General features: G+C 36.8%; 1 protein-coding gene across 1 annotated transcript in view; it reads right to left on the minus strand.

The window, feature by feature from the left end:
• Positions 1-23,248, minus strand: part of FRK (fyn related Src family tyrosine kinase) — a 122,096-nt gene extending 98,848 nt beyond the window's left edge. The window contains exon 1 of the mRNA XM_004471210.5: positions 22,229-23,248. Within this exon, the coding sequence (XP_004471267.1) occupies positions 22,229-22,599 (371 nt within the window). The 5' untranslated portion in view covers positions 22,600-23,248. The remainder of the gene's footprint in view (positions 1-22,228) is intronic.
• Between the last annotated feature and the right edge of the window lie 1,257 nt (positions 23,249-24,505).

Here is a 24,505-nt window from a genome sequence, read left to right on the forward strand (position 1 = left end):
AGAAATTAGAAAAATAAATATGAAGGCTAAGTAGTTCCTTAGTAGGCAGAGAAGTAAAAACACAGAAAGTGTACACTGATTACTTCCATGTAGAAGATATATATATGTGTGTGTGTGTGTGTGTGTGTGTGAAAACTAAGAAAGTATATTATTTACATGTATATAAAATATTTGATACACACACACATATATATATCAGTTGGGAAGTACTTTTAATGATATTCAAAAGTGTCACTATAAGATAATGTATGATTAAGTGCCAAAAATATTTAAGTGAATTTCAAAATTGAGGAAATCACATCTAGCCAGAGTGCATGAGGGAAGAGTAATATAGCAAGTTAGATTTAAATATGGAGGGCGGAGAAAAGAGAGAAGCACATTCAGAATAGTACTTTTCGTTGCTGTTTCTATCTTCACATCACCCCTATATCAGGAAAGTAAAGAATCAACTCACTGCTATGTATATCTAAGCCAATCAGAATTAGGGTCCATGGATCCCACAGAGTCATGTGACCTCCATATCCATCATCAAAATAACTTTAAAACCAGCTTGATATAGATTCAGCTTAAGCTTATTTCAACCTGATCCCTGGAAGATGAAAAAGGTAACAACAATGTACCTTGATGATCTTTAACCAACTTATGTACAAAATATTATACAATGAATTGGGAATAAAATCCATTTTAAGGAATGACATGATCATTCACATGAGAAGTGCCCTAAATGTTCAGATACTATTCCTGAAAGGTGATCACGCTGCTTCTGACAGAAGATTAAGTAAAGGACATCAGCCCAACAAAGCAGGAAATTATACCCCCTCAAAATTTACCAATCTTTCAGTTCCTTTCAGATTTCCAGACAATTTCTCTTTACTCCATTCTAGTAAAGTTTCGCCATAATTCTAAAATTATAAATAAATTGAGATACAACAATATATATGCAAGAGAAGATATTAGAGACATTCCCAAAATAAGGTCCCCTCCTGATAGCAAAGAATCTGTTTATGAGGGCACAGTCTATGTCTTATTCTTTGGACTCACCCACAATGTTGAGCACATAGCAGACAGTTATGAATTCTTTTCTGAGAAAAAACCCTGCAGGTAAAAATCATTAAGTAAAAATCTGATAGATACAATAAAATTTAAAACTTTGTACAGCAAAAATACCATAACAAATGTAAAAAAGCAAGTCAAACTAAGAAAACACTATTTGCAACATCTCTAAGAGAAAAGGGTTACTTTTCCTTGTAACATCCTCATAATGACTAAGAAAAAATTTGACATCCAAGAGAAAAATAGACAAAGCATTTGAAAGTCAATTCACAAAAGTAAAACTTTAAATGATCAAGTACCCTATTATTTACATTTAATTCCACTAATTATTTTTTTAATGCAAACTAAAATAATGATACCTTTTTTCGCCAAATAGGAATGGAAAGGTAAAAAGAAATATCAACACAATTTTGGTGCATGTATGTGGTAAAGAGTCATATAGCATTTTCTTAGCTTGTTAAAAGTTGCTGGGAGCAATATACCACAAATGGGTTGGTTTTTATAATGGGAATTTATTAGGTTAAAAGCATACAGTTTTGAGGCTGTGAAAACACTCAAATCAAGGCATCATCAGAGATGCTGTTTCATCAAATGTCGGCTGCAGGCTATCCTAGACTCCTTCCACATGGCAAGGCACATGGAGGCATCTGCATCTCTTCCGGGTCCATTCTGGCTTCTGGCTGCTCCGTCTGTGGTTTCCTCTCTCTGAGATTCCTCTGTGAACACCTTGGGTTCCTTCTTTCTGTCTCTGCCATTTTCTCTGTGCCCCACTGATTCTAGCTTCCAGTCTCCAGGACCTCTCCTTCTGTCTCTGAGGTTTTTTTCTTTGTGTCTCTCTGCTTTCAGTCCTCTATTCATAAAGGACTGCAGCAAAAGGACAAAGACCCACCCTGGGTCACACCTCATTGAAACAATTCATTCAAAGATCTCCCAACTGGGTCTAATCCAATCAAACGGTCCCACACCCACATGCTCCAAGAACATGATCTTTTCTGGGGTCCACACACAGCTACAAACTGTCACAAGTGTATATAGTAGATTTCATTTTTTTAAAATATATAATAGATTATAATATGGTTCCTACTTTTCATGTAATTTATGTATGCAATATTTCATGTAATTTATATTATTTTTTCCTACAAGATTGAGAAGACTCCAAAATATGGACAGTTGTTATGTTTGGATGTTGAAATGAGAGATCATTTTCTTTTTCTTCACATTTTTCAGTGTTGTCTGAAACTTTTCATAGTGAGCATGTGTTAGTTTTCTTAAACACAAAAAAGAGGTTGCCTTTGCTTCTCCCAAGACAATATCCCTGATCAATCTCTCACCTGAAATGGTATCTATCTCACTTCTGCCTACTCAGAAGAGCCAGCTTCCACCACCACAGTATCCTAAGGAAGGAGTAAAATCTACAGAACTGGAATAACAGAGAGCACAAGATACATGTGGTAGGCATAATATACTTGTCTAACAGCACAGCATTCAGAAAGAAATCTTTAAGCATGAGTTATATTGATGAATGTGTATAATCTGCTGTATGGCAGTTAACTGCCTTCCATGTTTAAAGCATTTATACTGTTAATGTTTATTAATATAAAAGTTCTGTTAATTACAACTAAAATATCAAGTGGCAAATAGAGCAAACACATATTCATTTTTCATAGGAGCATTTAATTTCTTGAGGAAGGAAAACCATCTTTGAGATGCTGATGTTAATTATATGTGGTGCTCCTTCAGATTTTTCTATATTTAGATCTACTTTTAGGCATGTATATATCACATTGAATTCAGTGGGAAGAAAAAATATTCTTTAAAAATATAGATAAGAAAAAGCAAATGCAATGTCAAGGATTTTGAAATGCCAAGGACTGAAACCTAAATATCTATTTATTAACAGCCTTTTTTGTGTGGTTAAATGTGCTACAGACCATTTCATTCAACTTCACAGATTTTCCCTTCTTGTACTTAGCATACTTGAGCAAGAAACACTTTGTTCTTAAAGCCATACAATTGAAGACAGGTCACCACTTTCGATAAGAAACAGTTTGAAATGGCAGATACAGATGACATATCAGCACAACCTATATAAAAGTTTGCTCTTCAAGTCAAAAATCTAAGTAAAAATCAGTCTTTCCCACAATATCAGTAGATTTGAAAGCTTGCTATGCTTGCCAATATTCTTAGCAAATGTACTTATACATGAACCAAGAAAGACATTCTTCCCCTTAATATCAAAATAAAATATTTGGGGGTATTTTGGCCTACCCTTGCAGGACAGAGGTTCACAGTAGAGCATCAAAGATCACCTCTGATGCTCTTCAGCTTTCTAATTCTGTTTAAACGAGTCATTTCCCTCCTTATTTCTTACAGGTTTATTGAGCAATATTAAGTCCAGTCCCAGGTTCTACACAAACTTTACAAAATGATTTTTCAACTCTACTCTGACTTCCCCCAAAATAAGTCCTGTGGTCTGAGTCAAGTAAGTAAGGTAGAAAAATGAGGAATGATGTCCAAGAGGTAATAGTGAAAATGCCGGATCAGGCATTTACTCTGAGTGAATAAGTGAGTTGGGAAGCTGCTGCAGAATTTTTAGCAGAGAAATTATGTGATCTGACTTGCATTTTAACAGAGTCACTCTGCCTGTTGATTTGAGAATAGACTATTTTTAGGTCAAGAGCCAAATCAGGGAGGCCAATTAGGAGACTATTGCACTAGTACACCTACCTGGGTTGAACCAGGGGGTGTCAGGGGATGGTGAAAGTGATGAATTTGTGGATACATGTTGACATTAGAGACAAAAGGATTTGCTGATTTACTGTGAGATATGAGAAGATGATGAGTATCAAGGATTATTCCAAGATATTTGGCCTGAGTTGATGGAGAGATGGCTGCTATTGACAAACATGGGAAAGACTTTGTGGGACAGGCTTGTGGGAGGAATGTAGGCTTTCAGTTTTACAAGTGTTGACAACGTCTGGAATTTGGACGCCTCCATTCAGATATGGTGATGTCAAGTAGATCATTGGATATACATGTCTCAATTTGGTAAGATGACCAAGAAAGTGAGGGCAGATAGAGAAGAAGAACAAGATGAGAACTCTGGGGCCCTCCAATATTTACTGGTCAAGGAAAATAGAAGAAACCAGCAAAAAAGATGTCTTAGTCAGTGGTGTAAGAGAAAACCAAATGAATGATTATCCTGGAGAATGATTAAAGGAAGTACTTCAAGTAAGAGTGAATTATCAAGTGTGATCAATAGTGTTGATAAAACAACTAAGATGAGGACTGAAAAAAGATAATTGGATTTTGCAATGTGGGATTTTCTTGGTGACCTTTGATAAGAGTGATACAGTGAAAGTGATAAAAGTCTAAAATTACAATAGATTCTACAGAGAATAAGTCAGCAAAACCCAGATTTTGGGATACTGCAGTTAAAGGAATTAAATTGCAAGGGGGAAAAATCACAGAGGGATACATATTAAAAGAAATTAAAAGAGACATATTAACCAAGGGTAATATTGGGACTTTATTTGGATCCACAAATAAACCACAAGACAAATTTGTAAAAATTTAGTTTCAAACAAACCAAAAATATCTATATATATGAGAAGTTTCACATGTCTAGATATTTATTTGATGATGTTAAGATTTATTTGATTTTTTAGGAGTCATAATTATATTGTGGTTATGTTTTTTTATTTGTTAAGATTATTTCATGTCTTTTAGAAATACCTACAAAAGAGTTTACAGATAAAATTATATGATGTTTAGGATTTGCTTCAAAATAACCTAGTGCTTGTATTCTTATCAGCGGCACACAGCGAATAGACACAGAGAGCAGACAACTGGTGGGGGTAGGGGAAGGGGGAGAGAAATAAATTTTAAAAATAAATCTTTAAAAAAATAAAATAAAATAACTTAGTGGTCGGGTGGGAGTGAGAGAGGGAAGGAGTATATTGATGAGATAAGAGTGCCATGTGTTAATAATTGTTAAAGTTGAGTGATGGTACATGGGAGTATTATTTTCCATATGTTTGTGTTCAAAATTTTCCATATCATTATTTTTTTAATTGAGGAGAGACAGAGACAAAGAAAAGAAATAGGAGCCAGAGTAGAGGCAACTTTTGCAAAGAGTTTTGCTATGAAAGAGAAGACAAATTGTGCAGTAGCCAGAGGGGAAGGGAAGTCAAGGGTTGTTTTAAGAGTAAAGAATGTTGCTGTATGACCTAAGGGCTTTCTCAGAAGAAATTAGTTCTGAAAAATAATGCAATTCTTTACTAAGTAGAATTTAAATTATAGTGTTGACCTTAAGAGAGATCAAGAAATTTTATAAGAAATCAATACACACATATTCAATTTCAGCTGAACCCACAGAACGCTTAAGAGTCATGGGCATTCCAAACATGGGCATTCTTATTCTTTTTCAATATAACCACAACCATTGCTCACTCCCTACTCATTCATCAAAAGCATGTTTTTCAGAGCCCCCTACTTAATAATATTGATTAAAAATTCTGTTTCAAAGTTATATTCTGCTAATATATTTAATTAGCAAGTATTGTGTATGATAGCTGGTAAATTTGGATTAAATGCAACAAATGACTGAATCAAGAAAAGAAGAAGCAAGGAAAAGTGTGATACAATATAATTCATGTAGCTACTCCCTAAAATCAGACTTTCCAATTTGACCTCTAAAAAGAATTTTGTTAAATATTTTCCCTGACTCTCCACTGTACCAATTTTTTTTTTTTTCCAGTTTTGGTGACTAAGCTAACAGATACTGAGTTTTTGTGTTGCAACAACTACCAAGGAATAAATAGTGAGCAGGTGAATATGTGTTACTATGGTTTCTATTTACAGTAGAGAAGAGTAATCGCAGAGGTTGTTTGATACTTTCCTTTGTAGTAGAAATTGAAGTATTTCTTTCTCCTCCCTTATTCCTAGCCTTATTTTACTTCATCTTCGCTTCCTCATTCCATCTATTTTCTTTCTCTTCATCTAGCTCTCTGTCTCAATCACCATTACCTCTAAGTTCCATTAAACATGATTTAATTTCAGTATTCCCTTCTAGGAAGTGTGTGGACAGAAATGGAACTGGCAGCGGGAGATCTGTCTGCTCTTTTTTTAACAAGTTTGTCTGAACAAATACTTTATTTCTGAAAATAGACTGGTCATTTAAGAAGAAAGGACAACGTTTCCTTCTTTGCTTGGACAAAGCCTCTTTCCATTACAAATTGAGCAATAGGGAGAGTTCTGCTCCCCTCTTTCAGCAGTGGCTGAGACCCATTCGATAAGGTAAGCTCCAAGAATGCAGTGAACCTCAGCAATTACTCGGGTAGCCATCAGCAAATATACTTACTTTCTGCTGCATCAAATTAAGCCATTCAGACACAACCAATCCAATGTCCACATAGAAGAGGTGGCATTGGAATGGGAAAAGTGGACATAGTGGACGAAGGGTATGGGGAAAGGCAGGAAGAGATGAGAGGTGGAGGCATCTTTGGGACATGGAGCTGCCCTGGATGGTACTTCAGAGGCAATCACCGGACATTGTAAATCCTCACAGGGCCCACTGGATGGAATGGAGGAGAGTATGGGCTATGATGTGAACCAATGTATATGAGGTGCAGAGGTGCCCAAAGATGTACTTACAAAATCCAATGGATGTGTCATGATGATGGGAACGAGTGTTGTTGGGGGGGGGAGAGGGGGGGTGGGGGGATGGGGTTGAATGGGACCTCACATATATATTTTTAATGTAATATTATTACAAAGTCAATAAAAAATTAAAAAATTTAAAAAAAAATTAAGCCATTCATTATTTATACCCCTCTTTCTTTACAGTGGCACAAAACCATAGCAACCAAAATTTGCTAAAATGATTATGTCAATGGAAAACTAAAAACATAAGTTTGAAAAATGAGTTGGGATAGTTTATTAATAATGCCTGCTTGTACACAAACTAATTCAGAAAGTACGCTCAGTGATCTTTGTCACTATACAAGGATGCAGTTAGAACACCAAAACAAACTGCTTTGTGAAATGCTTCTCTTTAATTCCCACAAACTGTTTAAGCAAAGATTTCTGGGTGATGTTCCTCCTTTGCATTGACAGGTGATTAGTTCCTGTTAAGTCCCTTTCAAGTCAAATAAACTGATAATATTCCATTGAAAAGAAAAAAATATATTTTGCCCGTTAAATAAATGAAACAGCTTTTCAAAATAAATATCAGCCTACTTAACTGTATATATAATGTACAGATAAGTTAAGTGAGATAAGTGAGCTCTCTCTTAGGAAAAGCTAACATTTGAATTGTGCAGAAATTTATATAAACCTTCTCAGATCTAATGTTCAGCTATTCATTCTTTTAATTCCTCAAAAAGCGACTTCATGTTCTATATGTGAGCATGCACAGCAGAATGAACCTTGCTCTTATTTTAATTACCATAATATTTCTATAACTATTAAATCAGACAACAAAAATTGCACGTTGCCCTGATGGAGACTGTCAGGCACACCCAAATCAGCAACTGGTTTATTTCTGAGACTTTCTAAATCATTTGGAGCCAAGCAAGGCTATTAATTTACTCTAATTCTCTATAGAAGCCAATCTTCCATTAGTGAATTTAAGGAATTATTGTGTCACTCCTAAGCTGCTTTGACCTGATTTGCCCATGATGTTTGAGGTCAATTCATTTTTAGATCCCTGATGTCAAACTGACTTGGTTTCAATGTTTGTACTACAGGTATGTGTGTTTTTGTGGATTGTTTTCTTCTTTGTGAAGCTTCAGAGTAATTTGAATGATATAAGGATGATAGAGTGAGGGAAGAGAAGGATTTAACTCACTTTCAGTGCCCATGATTAGCATTTTCTTTTCTTCACCCTAGTCCCAACAGTGAAGAATGAATTGAGGGGAAATAGATATGCCTCAAGCGACTGGGCTCCCATCTACCATATGGGAGGCCCTGGGTTCGATTCCCAGGGCCTCCTGGTGAAGGCAAGCTGGCCTGCACCATAGAAAGCTGGTGGCCTGTGCCATGGAGAGCTGGCACAGCGAGATGATTCAACAAAGTGAGATGCAGAGGAGAGACAGTGAGAGATGCAGCAGACCAGGGAGATGAGGTGGCTCAAGCAATTGAGTGCCTCTCTCCCACACCAAAGGTCCCAGGATGAGTACCCAGTGCCTCCTAAAGAGAAAGACGAGAAGAAAAAAGAAGAGCAGACACAGAAGAACGCACAGTGACTGGACACAGAGCAGACAGCGAGTGCAAACAACAAGGCAGGGGGGAGGGAAAAAATAATTTTAAAAAAGAATGAATTGCAAAGTTGTATCTGGCTATGGTCCCCTTAGTATCAATGTTTATGTAACACAAAAGCTTCAGAATATTTTTTTCAATATATTAAAATAGCAGAGGCATAGGTCCATGGACTTGCCGGCATATTCACATTTGTCTAACTTATTTCCACATTTAGCATAGTAGCCTTATCTAGGCTCTCTTCAACTATAAATCAATACACACTGTTATCAGTTTGCTCATTAATCCCCTTTTTAATTCCCTGGTTTCTCACCTACTCTCACTTTACCTGTTTTCCTCATTTGCCTCATTTTCTTTTATTTGTGCTTATAAGATGTTTGTTCCTGACATCTTCTTTTTTGATGTTTATCTAAAAATTCATGTCATTTTTATGCATACTTTAAACCATGTGTCCCCTCATTCCCTTTGTCTCTCGTTTTCTCCACCCCTTGAGTTTCTCCCCTGATGCACCTAATGAAGGCACCCTCTTGCCTGTCTCTTCAGATCCAGAGATGACCAGACTGGCAGATCCCACACACGTTCAACACATGCTAGCTATAATCCCCAGAATAGGGAGAAAGGGCAGGGAGTTTGTGTTGAATTCTCCCACAGACAAGACAGGTTCAATTTAAATAGAAAAGAAAATAAATGAAAGAATGGGGCATGGGAGACAGTGCCCACCAGGGTGGGAGCCAGAGAAGCAAACAGGAAGGAAGGCAAGGGAGTGGTTATAGTAGCTTTTTTGCCAACAGTCACTAATTGTGATACTATCGAACAGCCTGCCATGTTTGCCTTAGTCTTTCAATCAAGCTCAGAAAGAAAATAAAAATGTATTCTTTCATTAATATAGAGATTAGGAAAACATTTTTTCTTTATAATTTAAGGGTCCTGAAATGTAAAACATGTCTAGACTGATTGTTAGTATTTACATATTAAAGCATTATAATAACACACACTAAAAAAATATTTTCCATGGAAAAGAAAAAGAAAAGGATTAAAAAAGAAGGAGAAAAGAAAGAAGAAAATAAGTCAGATTTAAGATCAAATATAGTTACTGTGAATAAGCATTAGATTGGACTCTGACCTTCCTGGAAACTAAGAAAAAAGAAATATGTGATCTGTAATGAATTCTTATTATCTGCTATAAGGGAGAAATAAATTTTTCAAGAAAATCAATCCTTAAGCTTTTGCCTGTACTAATTTTTGAAAACAGATTCTTAACACTTTTTTACCATGATTGCTCTGAGAATACCATAACCCATAACCCCTTGCTGGGGATTGAATCATGTTCTCAACAAAAGCCATGTTCAGGTCCCAACCCCTCTCCTGTTGGTGTGATTCCATTTTTAAATAAGGTCTTTGAAGATGCTATTAGTTAAGGTGTGCCCAAACTTAGTCCAATATAGCGTTATTATCCAGGCCATGGTGTTGTGAGGAGCTGGCCTGGCACTTAAAGCTAAGTTTTGGTGTTCTGTTGGACATGAATGATCTCATGGAATACCCACATTAGAAAAGGTCAGTCTGTGACAATAACAGATGAAGACAAAAACAAGACCATTCTGTAATCACGCCTGGACAGCCACAAAAACATGGACATTGTCCAACCACAAAAATGCCCAAACATCCATCTCGGCTGGTATCAGTGACTGCTGTTGCTTTACCAATAATTGTTTTAGTCTTGGACTTTCCTCCTTGGCAAGATTTACTAAGCTATCGCATCATACAATTACCCTCACCGCCTGTAAGCATACAATCCAGAGCAAATCCTACTTCCTTAAACCCTGCCCAAAATCACACCCCCAAATTAGACACCCTTTCTAACACCCTATGACTGAGATGGCCCTCATTCTCCATGGTCTGGGTTCTCCCATGCTGATGAGTGTCAAACCACTACATGTGGGTCCCTGCTGGTCTTTTGTAAGGGGCAGTGGCATAATATAATCCTGAGACTGTAAAATTCTCAGATGCCCAGACAATGCCTTATTCATTTTTGTATCTCCCACTAATGCAAAATAAAGCATCTTCAAAAGAGTCACTATCCACAAAAAGTTTGTGGAATGGATACATGAATTTCATAGAAACTATTTTCTTCGACTACAAGAAATACCAAAGGGACTTTGGAGAAAATGTCCTGAATCTTGCTTCTCAGAAGTGCAACAAGCACCATCCAGCAATGATTCTCTGGCAGCGATTTTGCAGGCAGCACGAGGCTGGCATTGGAGGGGTGGCAGCCTCCTGTAATGGGAATCTTAGTATGTCATAACTGAGTACTATTTAGAAATGGCAAAAAGATAAATGTGAAACTGGAATAGCATTACAGCGACTTTAAATCTATCAACATTTCTGGCCCTGAAGAACTTTTCAGGATTTTCCTGACTCATCCAAATCACAATGCCCATACAGGATGCAACATCTGTATTAATGGAAGTATTTATTTGGATAGAAGACTCTAAGTGACTTTCCCAATAGATACTACATGCCTCTCAAAATTCCAAAGTTCCCAGTAATAGCATTTCTGGAATTGATCTTACCCTTTAAAAGGCACTAAATTCCTAAAAATAAAAAAAGCTCTAATTTAGAAATTGTCTTTGATTTAGAAAAGACACATATGAAATAGGCTATATGAAAAAAAAAGACATATAAACAAAAGCATCATTGTGTTTTGACACTCAGCATTTAATTCAATTTTTAAAATGAAAAACATCTCACTAAAAAATTATGTAGGGAAAAAATAACACTATGACAAAAAGATCTCACCCAAGGGATAGTCTATTACAGCATCTGAATTTAGCCAAATAAGCAACTGAGTGGGTGGTACGGATCACATGATCCACATCTGAGTCTATGCATCTTAGCAAAATTCTTTGTTACATCAATCATTAAAGAAATAACCAGGTAAACTAATACTAAAGCTGCAGGCTTCAGGAAAATAGCCACGGAGAGTCCTGAAACCCCACGAAAGCCACTATTAATCTGCATGGCTGCCCTCCATAGAGAAACCTGCCAGAACTCTTCCCATGCAAGTGCAGAGAATCCACATTAACAAAGGGGAGTCAGAGAATGCTGCAGCGAAATCCATAGCTAATTAGCAAGAAAACTAGAAAAAGAACAAAAATTATTTTGGTTGGTAATGTTTTAAAATGTAACGGGGAAAATCTATTAATACTCCAAAGAGTCAAACTTCCAGTATGTACAAGTTGAAATTGAATATGCATAATAAATTCCATATACATAATAATTTCAAATTATGCATGTTGAGCATAAAAACTGAAATTAAAAGTCTGGTCCCACAACATTAATTTTATAAATTGAGCTGTGGTTTGCTGTCCATTTAGAAGCTAAGGTCAGTAATTCCTTTACTTTGAATATAATCACAGGATAGTTTATTTTGTGTATATTTGATTTTAGATGCCATTTCCATGAGAATGACAATATTCATTCTGGCTTGAGATTCATTCTATATTATAAAGAATATGTGAGTCTGTCAGTGACCCCTAAGTATTTTCTCCCAGAGGGTAAATTAGAACAACTAATTGCTAGTAGCCTGGCAGTTACACAATTTGATTATGCATCTAACCAAAAGGAAGGTACGAATGACTCATTGAAAAAAGAATGCAAAATGACGTATGTCTTTAATAAGGAAACTTTCTAGATTTTCCTGGTATATAAAAGGCAACTCAAACAGGAACAGTCATAGAATAAAGACTCTGACTTTGACTCTTTTGGCTGCTCTTAAAGAGACCTGATCTTTGTAGATAAGCAATCATTCATTTACTTATTCATTTATCCGACCAATATTTGACAGGCTTTTTATACATAGGTGCCACCCTAAATGTCAGAGCTCAAGGCACTGACTCCTCTTCCCACCGCTCACATACAGAGCTTATCTTCTAGAAAATAAATTAGTAATAACGACAAAGGGTTTTCAAATCTTTCAACTGGAACACCTAACATAGTCTAGGATGTCAGGCCAGGCTAAAGAGAGGTAGGCAAAAATGAGCTGAGACCTGGAGGATGAGCGAGAGATAGAGAGGACAGCACAAGTGAACACCTCAGGTCAGGGAGGGGATACAACAGCCAGAAGACCTAAAGATACTCAGTGGGCAGGAGACCTGCGGTAGGGGAAGAATATTGTGAGCTGAGGCTAGAAAGAGGTGTGTCAAGCATAATTGGTTTAAACAGAAGTAAAGGAGGAACTGCCCAACTAAGCAATAGGTAACATTTATTAAGCCCTTACTATGTGTCAGGCACTCTCCAATCCCTTTCTGCTCAGACAGTCTCATTTAAATCACATAATCCTATAAGTTAGGCATTATTATTATTCTTGTTTTACAAATTAGAAATTTAGGCAGAGGGGTCAAATAATTTGCTCAAGGCTACGCAGCTAAATCATGATAGAGTCAAATTCAAATCCAGATCATCTGGGGTCAGGGCCTCTGTCCTTAATTCACCACAGGCCAGGCCAAAAGGGAAAACCAGTATTTCTATTTCAATTGAAACTCTATACCACTAATGTTTAGGCTTAATTAAAATATCTAGCAAAAGAACCCAAATACTGCTCTGATTTTTGCTTCTCTGTATAGACTTTCACTGGTATTGGTGATGGGGAAATCTGAAGGGAATTTTCTGAGCTAATAACCAGAGTTCGTTGAAGAAAAGCATCACTAGTCTGTGAACAGCATAGAGTAGTTGCTAATCAAGTTTGCCCTACTTTACTACAGCAAAAGTTTTATCTGCTTTGACAACTTCAGGTTGGTGAGGTGTTTGATTTTTATTCTTCAGAAAATGACACCAAAATCTATCTACAGAAACAGACCAAACATTTAAATGAACTCAGTACAACAAAAACCAATTGGAATACAAGAGAACATTTTTTCCAGAGAACTTATTCAATTAAGTTGGAATTGAGTTTCTAATCTAAGTTTGAAGCTTATGACATTTAAGATAGTAGTTTATCTATCTTAAATGGCCTAAAGTTTTTCTATCATTAGAAATATATTGAAAACCTCTGAAGAAAGAAGTAATCAACACTTTCACAAGAGAGAGTGGTTCTGAATAAAATATTGCAGTTAAAACTTTCAAAGTTTTATCAATTTTATTAATTTTTCTAGAAAAGATAATGAATGATCCTGACTTGCTTTAATGATTCCATACCATGTCATTTCATTGTTTCCTAAAGGAATTTTGAGATGTATGTAATCAAGTTTCACTGCTATTAACTATTTTTAACTGCTGTTAACTAAATTCAAAATTTAACTGTGATTTCAATGCAGTTTGATTGGTATTCTTTTAGTGGTTAATTACCATTTTTCTTAAAAATTGTGACAATTCATGTAAAAATTCATTATATAAGAAAGTGAGGGAAACGGATTTGGCCCAGTGGTTAGGGCGTCCGTCTACCACATGGGAGGTCCACGGTTCAAACCCTGGGCCTCCTTGACCCGTGTGGAGCTGGCCCATGCACAGTGCTGATGCACGCAAGGAGTGCCCTGCCATGCAGGAGCGTCCCCTGCATAGGGGAGCCCCACGTGCAAGGAGTGCCTTCCATAAGGAGAGCCGCCCAGGACGAAACAAAGTGCAGCCTGCCCAGGAATGGCACAGCCCACATTTCACGTGCCACTGAGGACAACAGAAGCGGACAAAGAAACAAGGTGCAGCAAATAGACACAGAGAACAGACAACCAGGGGAAGGGGGGAATTAAATAAATAAATAAATCTTTAAAAAAAAAGAAAGTGAGAGAAACATAGTTATATAAAGACAAAGTAGAGTTAAAGTAACAAGAAAAAAAATCACATAATCATTATTTCTAGGTTGTAATACCTTTCACAAATTATTTATGTTACCAACACATTTGTCATATTGCTATTTTTACTTCAGAGTAAGTAACATACAACTACAAATAATTCAAAGAATGGGGAGAATAGACTACATCACAATCCTATAAGTAATGTAATATAACAATAGACTTTTGTAATTAATAGCATGGCATCTAACTATACTTTTTTAAAAATTTTTTATTGAAGTATACCATTCATACATGAACACATGTAAACAATAGGTGTATAGTAAAGATTGTAAACTTACAAAATAAACATACATAACATCACACAGAGGTCTCAGACATCACCTCTCCACCAACTCATTGCACTGGCATGAAATGTTTGTTACAAACTATGCAAGAGCATCATTAAAATATTACTACCAACTATAGTCCTTATCCTACATTTAGTATATTTTTCCCCCAACCCATACTATTTTTTTTAAAATATATTTTGTTACAGATATTGTGCATTTGCAAAACAGTCATACAGATGTGTAGATTTCCTGTATAACTCCACACCTTGGTGGAACATTTGTTACAGATTATGAGATAACATCATCAGATTATTACCACCAATCATGGTCCATAGCATACATTTGGCACACTTTTTCCATACACCTCCATTATCAACACAGTATAGCTTGGCATTCATACAAGAATATTATAGTATTGCTGTTAACCACAGTCTATAGTTCACACCAATTGTAGTTTTCCTATGTTTCTCCATATTCCCATCACCCTGCAATAGTGATGTACATCTGCACTAGCTAACAGAAGGACTCTCTTGAATTTGTACCCTTAACCACAATTCTCAACCGCCTCTGGGTTCACTGTTATTCAGTCCCTAGATTATTCTTTAGCTTTCTTTCTATTAACATTTACTTCCCCAGACTACCTTTTTCAGTCACAATTTCATTTATAAACCAGTTGCTACTCACTATAATGTGTTACTATCAACTCTATCCATCTCCACACTTTCACAGTCAAGTTAATTAAAACTTCTACATACATTAAGCATCCATAGTTCTTCTCAACCCTCCTCTTATCTCCTTATAACCTATACTCTAGGTTTAAATTCCATGTGTTTATTATTTGTATTTAGTTCATATTAATAAGACCATGCAGTATTTGTCCTTTTGTGTCTGGCTTACTTTGCTTAGTATAATGTCTTCAAGACTCATCCATGTTATCACATATGTCCCAATTTAATTTCTTCTTTTTGCAGCATAGTACTCCATCGTATATATATACCACATTTTGTTTATCCATTCATTGGTGGATGTACACTTGGGTTGTCTCCATCTTTTGGCAATTGTGAACAATGCTGCTATGAACAAGGTATGGAGATGTTTGTTCATGTCATAGTTTATAGTTCTTCCAGATATATTCCTAATAGAGCAATTGCTGGATCACATGGCAGTTCTATATTTAGCTTCCTGAGGAACCGCCAAACTGTCTTCCACAGAGGCCGCACCATTTTACACTCCCACCAACAGTGAAGGAATGTTTCTATTTCTCCACATCCTCTCCAGCACGTATTGTCTGTTTTTTCCATAATGGCCATTCTATATCGTGTTAGATGATATCTCATTGTTGTTTTAATTTGCATTTCCTTAATAGCTAGTGATATGGAACATTTTTTTCATGTGCTTTTTGGCCATTTGTATTTCCTCTTTGGAGAAATGTCGGTTTAAATCTTTTGCCCATTTTTTAAAGGATTGTTGGCTCTTTTATTGTTGAGTTGTATAATCTCTTTATATTTAATGGCAATCAAAGCCTTATTGGATAAGTGGTTTCCAAATATTTTCTCCCATCAACTGGGCTGCCATTTCACCTTCTTGATGAAGTCCTTTGAATCACAGAAGTGTTTAAGTTTGAGGAGGTCCCATTTATCCATGTTTTCTCTTGTTGCTCATACTTCTGGTATAAGGTTTAAGAATCCACCACCTACCACCAGGTCTTGAAGATGTTTCTCTGCATTTTCTTCTAGGAGCCTTACTGTACTTCCTTTATATTTAGATCTTTGATCTATTTTGAGTTAACATTTGTATAAGGTGTGAGGTAGGGGTCTTCTTTCTTTCTTTTGGCTATGGATATTCAGTTCTCCCAACACCATTTGTTGAATAAACTGTTCTGCCCCAATTGGGAAGGCTTGATAGGCTTGTCAAAAATCACATGGCTGTAAATGGGACTGTCTGTTTCTGAACCATCAATTCGGTTCCACTGGTCTATATGTCTATCTTTATGCCAATACCATGCTGTTTTTACCACTGTAGCTAGGTAATATGATTTAAAGTCTGAAAATGAGAGTCCTCCAAGTTCACTTTTCCTTTTTAAGATGTTTCTCGCTATTTGGGGCCTCTTACTCTTCCAGATAAATTTGATAATTGTGCTTTCCATTTGCTTAAAAAATGCTGGTGGAATTTTTATTGGGATTGCATTAAATCTGGATATCAATTTGGGTAGAATTGACATCTTAATGATATTTAGTCTTCCAATACATGAGCAGGAATGTTCTTCCAATTATTTAAATCTTTTTTTATTTCTTTTAGCAATACATTATAATTTTCTGAATACAAGTGCTTTGCATCCTTGGTTAACTTTATTCCTAAATATTTGATTCTTTTAGTTGCTATTGTAGATTGAATTTTTTTTCTGACTTCCTCCTCCGATCATGCATTATTAGTGTACAGAAACACCACTGATTTTTGCATATTGATCTTGTATCCTGACACTCTACTGAAATCATTTATTAGCTCTAGCAGCTTTGTTGTAGATTTTTGGGAATTTTCTAGATATACAATCATATCATCTGCAAATAGTGAAAGTTTCAATTCTTCCTTTCCAATTTGGATGCCTTTTATTTCTTTTTCTTGCCTGATTGCTCTAGCTAGAACTTCTAGCACTATATCAAACAACAGTGGTGATAGTGAGCATCTTTGCCTTGTCCCTGATCTCAATGGGAAAGCTTTCAGTTTTTCACCATTGAGTACAATGTTAGCTGTAGGTTTTTCATATATGGCCTTTATCATGTTGAGAAAATTTCCTTCAATTCCTATGTTTTGTAGTATTTTTATCAAGAAAGGATGCTGTATTTTGTCAAATGCCTTTTCTGTGTCAACTGATATGATCATGTGATTTTTCTTCTTTGATTTATTAATGTGGTGTATTATGCTTAACTATGCTTTTGATTGATTCAAATTATTTGTAATGAAATTCCTATCTTGGATTTGTCAAAAAATTTTAATTGGATAGATAGTCATATATACATGTATTATAAGTATTTTACCTATATTTATAAACCTTTCTTTTACTTAGTTTCTAAAATCTCTGGTATGTAAGTATATTTTGTCTTAGAGGGGAAAACTATAAACATGCTATTTTCATTTTCCATGCATGTGCATTTAATCTTCCTTGAAAACTAGCACAAAGGGAAAGACTAAATAATCTGGATAAACAATAATTGTGGGACTAATTGCTCATAGGTGTTTTTCTACTGATGTAACTATTCAAAGTAGATAAAATATACAATGTCTTTTTATTTACTAGCAGTAATTTTAATTTTTAAACTATATTGTTCCTTTACCTTTAACTAGTTTAAGGTTCCAAAGCATTTGAAAATGCTTTCATATCACTATCCCAACTGAGAAAGAAATCTACTGACACTTAATTTGAAAATAACCAGGAACTCTTTGTATAGCTGTATTCGATATTATTAAAATCAGAAGTATTGAAATCACCAAGCAGTGAAGGCTCCACTCTATTCTGAAACAAGGATATGAGAATCTTCCTGAGAATATTCCACTTTACTTCTCCACACCACTTTTGTCAAACCAGACAAAGCATGCAATGACCTTAAATTAGATAAAATATTTTTAAAACTCTAGTCTGATACCTTAAAGAGAAGCATAAGTAGAAAAATATGCCCTAAATGGAGAAAAATCCCATTTCCTTTATACTTCATAACATTCTAACGTTTTTATCCATCAGTTAAAACTACCAACAAAATTATGTTACAAATATTTACTCTTGCTTTCTTTCTTTCTGATGGTGAACAGGAGAGGAAATTGGAAATAATTTACCGTTACTTGGAAACAGAAGGAGGAGAAAGTTTCCCACAAAATACTTTGCTGCTTTTCCTGCTAAGGTACTAACAGAGAATAATACAAAGACATTTTTGTAGGTCAGTACAGGTGGCTTCTTTAGCCCTTTCTAGAGGCAAAGATACTCAGAAGTTTAGGAGTATAGAGAGAGGCTTCATAGCCTTTACTCTCCATGCATAAATGCAGAAACATTCTTAACATAAAGTCAAATGAAAAATGAAACAAAATGAACACTAATTCCTCTGACTCGGAGTAGTTATTCACCTAGCATAATACCAGCCTCATGGAATGGACTCAGAACAAAATCATTTACTAATACTCAAGAATATTCACAAGAATATCACACAGAAGAAATGTAAAGCTTACTCAAAAAAAAAAAAGTTCTGACATTTTTTTAGTGATCTGTTTTTTTAAAGGAATCTTAATGTTTGGTGTGGTAAAAAAATCATCAGCTCCTGCCTTAAGTTGTTATGTCCACCTCATTCCCTCTTCCCCGACATTCTAGAAGACTCAACTGACCTCATCCCTGATCCTAGTCCAATGTAACTGCACTCACAGGAAAGCATGTGGACCTCAACTTAGGTACACCTTAGCATTTAGGCAAACAATTTTTAGAAATTTGTTGTGGATGAAAGATGCTATGTGTAAATTATGCTGTAGCTGGCCATATTACTTTTCTTCAATATATTGCATAACTTCAAAAAATTTTTAATAAAATCAATGGAACTTAGAGCCATTCTGCTTGGCTCCAAGTTTATATGTAATTTTCATACTATCAATCTTTCTGTGAACTTTATATCTTTAAAAATGCCATGAATTAAAATAGAGTTCTACGTAAAGAGCTTAAGAGCTTAAGAGTAAAGCTTTTGAGGGATTCTATGTTGAAGAAAAGCACTCATTGATGAAAGGATCTAGAAATAAATTCAAAGGGAAGATAAGATAAATGATTTTTCATAGAGACAAAATAAATCATTAATAATTGGTTTAGCATATAAGTTAATGTAAGATATACAGAAGGGGTAAAGCATTTATTTCTAGGTGGAATAATAATCAATTAGTAAACTGGTTTATCTTTTAACCATAGTCTGGTTCCCCTTTCAACCGCTCTAATTCCAATTATTAAAAAATTTAAAAAAACTAAAACTTTCAACATTTTTGCCATGACACTAATAATTTCAGGAGTATTTGCATTATTTTCTTATTAATGCATGTCCAGAATAAAGAAATAAACAGATGAATATTAATATATATTGCATTAAACTGGTATAATTAGGAATTAGATGATTCAACTTACATTGTTTTCTCACTGCCTTTTCATCTTACATAGATGAATATAAATAATAATCTTTCCTTAATATTTACTGGGTTCAATGTAGAATAAACTACATTGATTTTCACAGTATTCCTAAGAGAAAAGGAAGTCTAAGTTAGAAAAAAAACACTGAAGCCACTAAAAGTTATATTTTGTATAATCTCCCACAGTTAAGGCACTGTGTGGATTGCTTGTTCACATCTCATTCAGAAGACCATTAAGTTAAAATCACTTCTATTTGAAATGACATAGACTTCCAGAGGCTATCGTCACTAGCACTAACCATCTTGTAGCATTTTAGACATACAGTGGCAAGTAACTGCAAACATAACCTGGGTTCACTGGTGAAGGCTATGTGTGCACTTAAAAGGAAACAGGTAGCCCATGCTGGCCAGAGAAGCAGAGGCAGTATCTTCTGAGCATCATAATTTTCCCGCTGAATGTGAAAATCCCGAGGGAAGCCCAGTATGGCAATGTTGGCTGTTAGTGACACATGGGAACACTACTGAGAACCAATTTCAAAAGGAAAGGTCTAGAGTTATCTGTAGAAGGGAAAAATATTCTTGACTACAGATGACCCCTGAGAATCAATAAAAAACCACTATGCTTTATTTGCCTTATTTTGTGTTTGTTAAGCAAAGACAGCCTAAATAAGTAAAGAGACTGGGTTCAAGACTTTTACCCAGAAAGTAATCTCTTTTGGATTGCCTGATTTATTTCAGTCCATGTTCTTTCATCATCATTTATAATTCTGCCAAATATGAATGTAACTCACATATCCATACAACCAGGAAATCCAGAAGTCTAGGCAACCCCAGGGACCTTAAGATGAGGAAACTGAAGCCCAAAGCAGTTAAGTGAAATGACTATAGTAAAAGCCCAGCAGTTTTCAAATTCAGAACCCTAAATATTATTATTATATAGTAGTGTGCATATATTAAACTGAATATAAAGCACCCATAACGTTATACCTTACACCTATGTGTAAGGTAATGCTTACCTTACATCTATGTGTGTTCAAAGCATTTAGTGAATAAATAAGGATATTTTCCTATAGATTATCACAGAAAATAAATGTACACACCGGTGATTTTCTCTTTGGGAACTACTCAGTGGTACCAGTCATCAAAAGTCTAAATTGTAATTCATTTCTATTTAGCATAAATTAAGATTTTCCTTAACATGTATATAGGTTTTTTGGTGATGCAAAGAATCTCAAAAATCACCTAATCACCCTTCATCTTTGAATTTGTGACTATGGAAAGCAGCAATGATGTCACCATGACTCTTAACATTTTACTCCCTGGGCTACTAAGGTAAGGGATTCTTCAGCTCACATGAAAAAGAACATGAGTGAAACCCAGGTGGTTCCTCCACAAGGGAACAATTCTATAAAATGAGCCCCTTTCCTACGAGTCATTTCCAGTCTTGGGCTTCATAGGAACCAGGCTACAATAAGGCTGGAGCCAGAAATATAGTCTCTCCTTGGTTCCCAACTCACCAGATCACAAGAATGTATTGTCAAGACTGTGCTTTATCTGCTCTATAAGCAACCACGACTAGGTTAGTCCTCCTTCCCCAACCCCATCCCCAAGCACCATGCAATACTGTGACTGGCATTTGCAAGAATGGATGGTTGGATGGACGGATGGATGGATAGATAGATAGATGATGGATAAGTGAATAAAAACATAAAAATTTCCCCTTTTGTTCCACTGTAATTCACAGCATTCATTCAAATACTTGGGTAAAATGTTTATCTCCTTTTCTGGGGAAATATTATTTTTCATGTTAAATTTCAGTAGTTTCATATTATAGTAAATTTCAGTAGTTTCATATTATAGTAAAAAAAAAGGTATAGGGTAGTGCAACTCAATCAAGATCTGGGAACTCAAAGAAAATGTCTACATTGTAATTTCATTGGGAAAAAAAGTACTGGTAAAATTAGTATCTGCTAAATGTTATCTTCTATGTTAGTTATCCCCATGTGTGCCTATCAGAATGAAAGGGGATTAGGGCTAGAGTTAGGACTACACTTGATGTATTTCTCTAGAATGCAGTAAAAGTTAAAAAAAAAATAGAGGAGGGAGGGAGGGAGGAAGGGAGGAAGGGAGGAAGGGAGGAAGGGAGGAAGGGAGGAAGGGAGGAAGGGAGGAAGGGAGGAAGGGAGGAAGGAAGGAAGGAAGGAAGGAAGGAAGGAAGGAAGGAAGGAAGGAAGGAAGGAAGGAAGGAAGGAAGGAAGGAAGGAAGGAAGGAACTTTAAAATTGAAACTGTGGTTTAGGGAAGTCCTGAGTTTTATCTGCAAATGAAATGCAGTTCTGTTGCTAAAAGTAGGGTGTGAGTTCTGTTCCAGCTGAAAAAAAGGTAGAGTTTTACTCGCACCATTTGTTTACGTTGGTCAAAATGCACCCAGCGCTCCTGGGCATACATCCTGTAATAGGCATTTCAGCAACAATTACCGACCAGGTTCACTCTCACTTAGCAGGGGAGGTGTGTTTCAATTAGTGGTTCTTGCCAGTACTTCCTCATACTTCCCAGGCAGCTCTTTGGAAATCAGCGGGTTATAGATAAGCAAGGAGGAAAACCCATTAGCCGGCCTTTAGAGAATTGAGAAACAGTGGGCGTTTGTACTACTCACGGCTCTGCCTGGAGGCTCCTGTCCTCAGCCACATAGTTAGACGGAATGTAGCCCTGGAGCTGCGGGTTGGAGCCGTCTCCTTTTTTCTCCAAGTGCCTGGCTAACCACCAGCCCTCATGGGACGTGTCCAGAACTTGAAGCTTGTCTCCGGCGCGGAAACTCAGGTCCTCTGCGGTCCGAGCCTGATAATCATACAGAGCCACAAAATAGTGGCCGTGGCTTCTCTCGGGCTCCTGCCTGCGCGGCCGGGGAGCATCCGGAGAGCATCGGGCCCCCGGGTTCTCAATCACCACCGGCTTGTCTGCTTCCTGGAGCAGGCAGGGGAGGCAGGGCTCCAGGTACCCCCTGAGCCTCAGACACACGTTCCCCATGGTGTCCTAGCGGGGCGGGAGAGGGCTTCTCCCTCTCCCCGTGGTCTCTGCGGACCCACTTTCTCGTCCTCCACCAGGCAACTTTGTCATCAGCACCAGCTCATCATGCTTTGGAGAATGTGCAAAGTCCTGCTTCACGACAGTCTAGCAGATGTGGCTGCTGCGACCTGTCTTGAGAGACTCACCTCCTTCCTTCTGTGCCGGGAGCTGCTGCCTTTTCTTCTGGTTTTAGGAATCCCACAACAAAAACAAACCGAAATTAAGTGGGCAATGTTTAAACCGATGTCTGAAAACAGAGAAGAGCCTTCCTGCGTTTTGTCCTAAGGAAAAGTTAACAAGAGTATGAACTCCAGGTGAAATCTCCTCGCCTTGCCTTTGCCTGGAGCTCTCTCCCGGCTCTGAGTCGGTTCCTGTAGTTTGACCAGTCCTGACCCCCACGGCTCTTTCCTTTTTGCTAATGAATAACCAACCAGCCAAGGCGATTGCCTTTAACATCCTGAGTTACTAACAGACTGTAATAATTTCTCCTGACTTCCTGGTTTGTGTCTGTCGCGGATCTAAAAGGCATTCCCGGCCTCTTTACCCCTCCCCTTTGCCACACCCAGGAGAGACCAGTGCCTACACCGGGGAGCCAAACTTAAAACAGCCAAAATCCATATTCCTTTCCCTGGAGAAACAGGCTAGCCCAGGCAACTTTTTGTCTTGCCGTGTTCTCGGCAGGTGAATCCAGGAAGTGGTATGTTGTGTGTGCGTTTTTTTTACCCCACCCACAAAGATGAGTAAGATTGTTTTTGTTATTATGGGGAATAAAATGCAAATGAAAGTGTTTAGGTATCAGTTGTTGGACAAAGGGCAATTGGGAAAGGAATCATAGAGTAATTACCTTTTTTCATCACCATAACTAGACTTTCATAGCCTGAAAAGATATTCACCAGTCTGGAAAAGTAAGAGAGCATCTGTCTGAAAAGCTGAGAACCTAAAACACACAGTTCCCACAGAGACTTTAATTTTCCATCTCTAAAGTACTATTTCTGAAACACACACAGGCACTGGGACAGTGAGGAGAGACAGTAGGTCTGTGTGTGCTGCTGTTAAACTTTGACCTCTGGTCTAGGCAAATCCGACCGACTCTGCTGGCCAGAGCTCAGGAGCTAATGGAGCTGAGAGCAGAAGGGCTATCCAGAAGCAGACTGTGGGCTTTGCTCTACTTCCCCCAGCTCAGAGTAGTTGTCCCACTAATGTTTGCCCTGGAGCACAAGAATAACTGAGCAAGGAGTTGTGACAGATCAATGCACTGCCATTTCCACTAGTAAAGAGCATCGCAAAATACTTATGGTGGGTCACTTGTTTTCCATAAGGCATTTATTAAAAAGTTTTTCTGTTAAAAAGCAGTCTTTCTAAATGTCAGTCGTCTTGAAACTGACTAACCTAGCTCTGTGAGTCTCAAAACTCCTTTTTTTTTTTGTCAAACTACGAGGCATTTTTTAGTGATCAGAATAATCTATCTTAAGAGAAAGAAAAAGGAGAAAGAAGCAAACCAGAGGACGATGGCCTCAGCCCCACCTGCTATTCCTTTATGCTAAAATCAGGCACCTGTGATAGACAGTTCATTTGATGAGAATAAGACCTCATATCAGGATGCCGGATTCCCCTAATTGACTTCCGAGTCGGGGTCAAAGTAACAAAATTTGGCAGGAATAGATAAGCCAAAAGATGAGTCTTTTTATTTATTTATTTATATGAGATCTAAAATAGAATGTATGTTTAATCCATATTTTAGACAGAAGAGAAAATAATGCTATATTGAGAAACCATAAATGATATTTTGTTCCAAATACAAAATTAACTGTAAAGCGGAGGACTCTATTAATGTCCCTAAGTAGAGGACAAGAAGCTAAAGTCTTTC

The sequence above is a fragment of the Dasypus novemcinctus genome, chromosome 11 (genome assembly GCF_030445035.2).
Source record: "Dasypus novemcinctus isolate mDasNov1 chromosome 11, mDasNov1.1.hap2, whole genome shotgun sequence".
In the NCBI taxonomy this organism is placed as follows: Eukaryota; Metazoa; Chordata; class Mammalia; order Cingulata; family Dasypodidae; genus Dasypus; species Dasypus novemcinctus.